Source organism: Terrapene carolina, unplaced genomic scaffold, assembly GCF_002925995.2.
Source record: "Terrapene carolina triunguis isolate 2854851 unplaced genomic scaffold, T_m_triunguis-2.0 Scaffold236, whole genome shotgun sequence".
Taxonomy (NCBI): domain Eukaryota; kingdom Metazoa; phylum Chordata; order Testudines; family Emydidae; genus Terrapene; species Terrapene triunguis.
Genome location: NW_020664587.1, coordinates 8,464,416 through 8,471,533, shown reverse-complemented (window position 1 = coordinate 8,471,533; position 7,118 = coordinate 8,464,416). Strand labels below are relative to the sequence as shown.

General features: G+C 55.7%; 1 protein-coding gene across 1 annotated transcript in view; it reads right to left on the bottom strand.

Moving 5' to 3' along the window:
• Positions 1-2,235, bottom strand: part of LOC112122178 (methyltransferase-like protein 24) — a 14,379-nt gene extending 12,144 nt beyond the window's left edge. The window contains exon 1 of the mRNA XM_026657197.1: positions 1,699-2,235. Coding sequence (XP_026512982.1) covers positions 1,699-2,235 — 537 coding nt within the window. The remainder of the gene's footprint in view (positions 1-1,698) is intronic.
• Between the last annotated feature and the right edge of the window lie 4,883 nt (positions 2,236-7,118).

The following is a 7,118-nucleotide window of genomic DNA, read 5'->3' as shown; positions in this document are numbered from 1 at the left end:
TGTGTGTGTGTGTGTGTGTGTGTGTGTGTGTGTGTGTGTGTGTGTGTAATAACAGTGCTGTCTCACTCTCTTCAACAGAGGATTGTAACAGCACGTCTGTCCTGCGTGGACCAGCACTGTCTGGGTTTCCGGAGAGGTTTCCTGGATGTGAGGAACAGAGCTGCAAGGCGTCCCTGTGAGACTGCATGTGTGTGTACACGATGCCTGCGGATCGGTGCGTGGACCAGGGGGAAGGGGGATGCGTCAGGACAGCTGTGTCGCTTCAACTCTGCCCGCCCTGCATTGATCCCATGAATTCCCACCCTAATGAGCCCGCTGGGACTCCGCTTTCAGAGCCCGTCTCCCCTTATGGGCAATTTGTGGGCTTCTGTAACTTTTCTCAGCCTTCCACGCTGTAAAGGGATCAGGCTGCTCACTCTAGGGTGGAGGGGACGGGATTCCTGGAGAAGCACGGGGGAGGCAAATTCCTTCTTTGTTCCCAAGGGAATAGAAAAGTTAGAATCATGGAAAACCTGCAGTCCTCCCTCTGGCTCTACCCACCCCCCCAGCCAGAATCCCAGCAGCAAACCTGACAAGCCTCATTATAAAGAAGCTCTGCACGTTACAATAGGAAGCAAAGCTCCTAATCTCAGCAGACAGAGGCATTGCAACAAACCAGGACGGTTCACAGACACCCCTCAAGAAGGCAACTAAAACAGCACCAAACACGTCTCTCTACCCTGGAGGTTCGCTCCTGCCTGCTGCAATGCCAGCCAAGATTTCAGCACATGGGCAAGGCTCCATCCTGGCCCCCATCCAGCAAACCTTACTGAACCGAGTAGCACTTTTATGGAAGGAGTCTCATGGCGAGCATGCAAACCCATCTTTGCACGAGTAGGGGGCTGCCCCCACGTTAATGCAATTCCAAACCCACCTCCCGAATAGGGAAAAAAAAAAAAGCCAAAATACAGAGGGGCAGGGCCCCCCAGCAATCCCCAGGGAGATGCCAGTAGCTCACTGGCGTATGGAATCCAGGCTGGGCTGGTTAATCTCATGACTGCTCATTAACCAGAAGCACAAGCCGCCAGCCCATAGGGTCACTGGAGCAGTGCCCAGCCCTGGGCTAACCTCCCCCCTGGGGCTGGCCGTTCATCGCCCTTTGACTCCTTTGGGCTTGGGCCTAGGGTGAGCAGACAGCAAATGTGAAAAATCGGCACAGGGGGTGCGGGGTAATAGGAGCTTATATAAGAAAAAGACCCCAAAATCGGGACTGTCCCTATAAAATCAGGACATCGGGTCACCCTACTTGGGCCTTTCCAGACATAAATGCAGCCACTTCCCCGGGGTTCCTTACGTGCCCCTTCGGCCTGAGTCTCTCTGAATCCCGTTCATCAGAAGCAGCAGGCAAAGGGAGAGAAGAGAAGGAGATTTAGTGGGGAAAGCGCAACCCCCCAACCCCCAAACCAGACAGTCTCTCCCCCACCTCCCCAAGGGGGTCCAATGCAGAGTGTGCAGGGGAGGGGAAGGGAGGAAAAGGCTCTTTGAGATCAAGGGAAGGAAGGAAGGAAAGAAAAGCCAGCGAGGGAGGGAGAGGGGAGGGAAGCCAGGAGTTATATCAGGGGGTGGTTAGTCCGGAGTTAAGTTCTTGGTTGGGGAGGGAGCCAGGCACCCCGGAGAGGCGCAGGGGAGAAGCGGGGCAGGGGGGCTCCGGTTCCTTACGGGCTGGCCGAGGTTCTCGTTCTCATCCTGGTAGCGCGGCAGGGAGCCCGGGCTGCGCCCGGCTGGCCCCCCGGCCGGGGCTCCCGTCCCCTCGTGGCGGGGGGCGGCGCTGCCCGGGGCGGGCCCCCCGCGGATGGTGATGATGGTGAAGGGCCCCGGCTCGTCCCCCGGGCGGCCGCAGCGCAGCAGGATCTGCCCCAGGCTCAGCACCCAGCAGCCCAGCAGCAGCAGCCGCAGAGCCGAGCCGCCTCCCATGGCTCCGCCGCAGCCGCCGGCTCCTCCACCTGCAGCCCCGGCCGGGACCGGCCCCGGAGGAGGGGCGGCTGGGGAGGGGCAGCGCGGCCCCCGCTCCCCGCCCGGCGGCTGCATTCCTGGGCTCGGGCTCCCAGGCCCCGCCGCGACCCTGCCTCCCCCGGAGCCCGCGGCGAGCTCCGGGACCCGGACCGGACCTGCTCGGACTCTGCCCAAACTTCCCCTGCCCGCCGCGCTGGGCCCAAAGCCGGCCGTGGGGTCCGTGCCCTGCGTGTCCGGCTCCATGCTGCGCCCGGGCCACGTGCCCAAACCCACCCGTGCCCTGTGGATCCATGCCATGCCTGTGCCACGTGCCCAACCCCCCGTGCACTGTGGATCCATGCCACACCCGGGCCTCGTGCCCAAACCCACCGGTGCCCTGTGGATCCATGCCACACCCGGGCCACATGCCCAAACCCACCCGTGCCCTGTGGATCCATGCCATGCCTGTGCCACGTGCCCAACCCCCCGTGCACTGTGGATCCATGCCACACCCGGACCTCGTGCCCAAACCCACCTGTGCCCTGTGGATCCATGCCATGCCCGGGCCACGTGCCCAAACCCACCCATGCCCTGTGGATTCATGCCACGCCTGTGCCACGTGTCCAAACCCACCCGTGCCCTGTGGATCCATGCCACACCCGGGCCACGTGCCCAAACCCACCCATGCCCTGTGGATCCATGCCACACCCGTGCCACGTGCCCAAACCCACCTGTGCCCTGTGGATCCATGCCATGCCCGGGCCACGTGCCCAAACCCACCCATGCCCTGTGGATCCATGCCACGCCTGTGCCACGTGTCCAAACCCACCCGTGCCCTGTGGATCCATGCCACGCCCGGGCCACGTGCCCAGATGCTCCAATGCCCTGCTTGTCCATTCTGCGCCCACCCATGTGCCCAAATCCAACCCATCCATGGGCATACCCAGCTCCATGCTCTCCCACATCCAGGCTAGATGGTGCCCAGGCAAAGCCAGGATGGTCCGGGCCATAATTTCATAGCCCAATAGCATATATTGCCCACACCATGCCTAGCCCCTATTGTCCCCTTCCATGTCTGTCCAGACCCTACTGGGCTCTGGACCCAGGAATGCTGCCAAAGTGGCAGCTGCAGGAGGCTCTTGGCTCATGGGGCTCCCACCCCAGCAGGGACACATGGAAATGCTGCTGGTGGCCTTTTTACTGCCACACTGTGGGGTGTCTGGGCTATCGGGTGCCCCCCCACGCCGGCGCACACCCACGACTGGATCTGGGCGTGTTCTCTCCCCCTCCAGTGGGGATGAGCCTCTCCCACAGGGGGCAGGGCGGGGCAGCGGGGCCCAGGTGGGGTTGTAGACTAAACTTTAGGCCTTGCAGCAACGGGGTGGCACTTGTATGGATTTGCCAAGGACCCAGATTTCCCAGGACAGCTCTGTGTGCGCAGCCTATGCCAGGGACAATGCATCGCCATGCCTAGCCCGGTCATGGCCCATTAGCTGGCTATGCCTCCCCCCTGCCATCTCCTGAAGGGCCCGGCCCATACTGTACAATGCTCACCCTCGATATAGCTCACACTGTTATCAAATGTAGATGGATTTCCGATGGGTCCATCACCGTGGTATCTGAGCACCGCACTGCGTCTGCACCAGGCCTTCCCAAAGCCCTGGCCATGCTTTGGAGAAGTCTGCCATCTCCCATGGATCCTGCTGAGAGCAGAGCTAACCTGAAGAGAAGCCACAGGGTCATTTGCCCTACGTGGTCCCTTGCCTTATGGAGAGGCGGTGCGGTCTAACGGAGAGACCTCTGCACTGGGAGTCAAGAGACCTGGTGTCACGACGGGACATGGGCAGCCTGACCTAGTGGTCAAAGCAGGAGTCAGGCCAGGTCAGATACCAGGAGGTCAGAGTCCAAGCCAGGCCAGAGGGCAAACTGAGAATCGAGTGTCAGGAGGCAGGAAGGATCAGGTTACCAGGAGATCAGAAGCAGGAGACAAACTCAAGAGCAGAACCAGATTGATAACCAGCATCAGGCCAGGAGGCCAAGCCAGAGAAGCAGAAGCCACAAGGGGGACACAGTCCAAGGCAAAGTGAATCCCACTTCCATAGACAGCTTCCTCTTCCCGTGCTGGGTTTAAATAGGGGCTGTGGAACCAATCAAGGCTCCCAGCATTTTGCCAATCAGCTCCCCGGACTGGGGGTCTGCTGTCTGAGTTCAGGTCCTTATTCTGACAGTGCTTAGCCCATCTCAAGATGGTAGGTTGGAGCCTGCTAGTGCTAAAGACTATTGTAGAGCAGTGTTCGAGACCCACGGTCCCTGGCTTCAAATGTTAACTCTGCTGTTTGACTTCAGACAAGTCACTTGCCCAGGGGTAGGCAACCTATGGCACGCGTGCCGAAGGCGGCACACAAGCTGATTTTCAGTGGCACTCACACTGCCCGGGTCCTGGCCACCGGTCTGCGGGGGCTCTGCATTTTAATTTAATTTTAAATGAAGGTTCTTGAACGTTTTAAAAACCTTATTTACTTTACACACAATAATAGTTTATTTATATATTATAGACTTATAGAAAGAGACCTTCTAAAAACATGAAGATGTATTACTGGCACGCAAAACCTTAAATTAGAGTGAATAAATGAAGATTCAGCACACCACTTCTGAAAGGTTGCCGACCCCTGCACTTGCCCTTTCTCTGTTTTGTCTATTTATAGATTGTAAGCTTTGGGGGGCCAGGAGTGACTGTTACCATGTACAGCGCCTAGCGCAATGGGGCCCAATCTTGATTTGGGCCTCTTTAAGCTACCTGAGATACCACCTTTCCTCCCTTGTGCTGCCGTAACAGCTGAAGCACATTCTGCTGTCAGACTGTCAGGGCCGCCTGGGGGGAGGAGGGGGGCAAGTGGGGCAATTTGCCCCGGGCCCTGCAGGGGCCCCCAGGAGAATATAGTATTCTATAATATTGCAACTTTTTTTTTATGGAAGGGGCCCCCCAAATTGCTTTGCCCCAGGCCCCCTGAATCCTCTGGGCGGCCCTTCAGACTGTAGGTTTGTATGGCTGGGGGCAGACATTTTTCAAAGAAGTCAACATAACACCAGCTTGAATCTGGAATCACTTCTGATAATAGAGATCTATAGTCTATTTTTAAACTATGTAAATCATGTTTGATGGGCACATGCTATTACAATTAATTAATCAATCAATCAACTAAATGTGATTATTTCAGCCCCCCCCAAAAAAATCTAAAGTCATTTTCAAATAGCCTCTGCTGGCAAAACTTTGTAATCAACTACACACGTCTAGGAGCTGTGCTGATAGGAGAGGCTGGATTACGCTGATAAAAAACATAGCGATCGAACCAATCGGAAAAGCTTTTTCTCAGCCACGTGACTAGCGCATGCTGTTTTTAACTGAGTCTTAAAAATCAAGCCGTAGTTCAAGAAAATCAGATCAGGCGTTTGAAAACGTTGACCGTTTAAAGTTGGAAAAAATTCTGCTGTGAAGTTGGCCCTTTTAAATGCTCGTAACTTTAAAACTACAATAGCAAGCGTCTTCAAACTTGACTCGAGTCTCAGATCTCAGTGAGATCTGCACAACAAGCCAAATTTGCAGTGCCTAGAAGCAGTCTCTCGCTCATGGTACCTAAATGCAAAATCATTCATTGGTGCATAGGAAGGATTCCACCCCCCACACCATACACTAGTAACTAAGGTAAATCTGAATTAATTTGTCTGAAACTTTGCAAAAATAATAAAAAAGAAGAATCTTGAGACCGAGCATAGGCCTTTTCAGTACAAAAGGAATGCTTTTCTTGAGAAAATTAAGAGTGACTGAAAAGAGCGATTTGAATAGAAATTAGAACTTAACCTTAACACCTATAGTGTAGAACTCTATAATGAGGGCAGAAAGGGTAACCTTACACATGGGACACCTGGGCCCTCAGGTAGACAGTAAATCAGGGGGGATCTGTGGTCTTTTTAAACATGTTCACAATTAGACACCAGGGTCCAAGTCACTGTAGTGCTGCCCCTTGTGCAGTTATTTACACCAATGCAAGGCGAGTGTGAAAATGCTACCAGTTCAGAATGCTGTAGCATTTTGCACCCTTTTTACACTAGTGCACCAGGTGCAGAGCAATGATGCATTGGGGCCTATATGTGGAGACATACCTATCTCCTAGAGCTGGAAGGGACCTTGAGGGTCATTGAGTCCAGTCCCCTGCCTTCACTAGCAGGACCAAGTACTGTCCCTGACAGTTTTGTTTTTGTCCCCCCCTGAATTGAACTCACAACCTTGGGTTTAGCTTAAACCACTGAGCTATCCCTCCCCCCCTGCAAGCAATACAGCCTGATTCAGGTGTATAAACAGGGAGCCGTGGAGTGGAGCGGCTCGAGCATAGGGTTGGGGGCCAGGAATGCCTGAGTTCTAATCCTGACACTGACTCACTGTGCAGCCTTGGGCAAGTTCCTTCCACCCGCCCTGTGCCTCAGTTTCCCCATCAGTAAGATGGGGGTTTAACGATACTTAGCCACCTCTCAGAGGGCGGAGGAGTCAGTTAACATTCACTATGTACTTTGAAGGACAAAAACATTCACTATGTGGTGCTAAGTGCTAGTAGTGAGCGCCCCAGTCTGACTCTCGTGACTAGTCATTCCTCTCTCCCCAGGGCCCCGCACGCTGGCTGTGCCAGTCCCTCAGCCTCAGTCACTCCCACCGACCTCAGCAGGGGCTGAGGGCCACCAGCCCCTTTCAGGAGGTTGCCGGCATCAAGGCAGGAGCTGGGCAGTGCCCAGCTAGCAATGGCATCGGGGCTCAGGCAGCCTCACTCCTGCCAAGGTAGGGTGTGTGTGTGTGTGTAGAGCTGCTTCTCCCTCCCTCTCTCTCTCTTTTGTCTCTGCCTTTTGCAAGTGGCTCTGGGGGGGTGGGGAGGGAGGCCGGGGCCTTGCTCTAGCTCCATGCGAAGGCAAAGCCTTGGCGACGTGTAAACACCAGCTGTATCAAGAGTGAGCAGCTCCTTCTAGGTCAACAGACAGCTGAGTTGTTGCCAGGCAACGGCCCTGCTCTTCTTCCTCGCCAGCCTGGCTGGGTGGCGCTCGGCTCCCCACAGCGCCGCGCGCAGGCCAATTCCAGCAGCTGGCCTCGGGGCAAGGGGGTG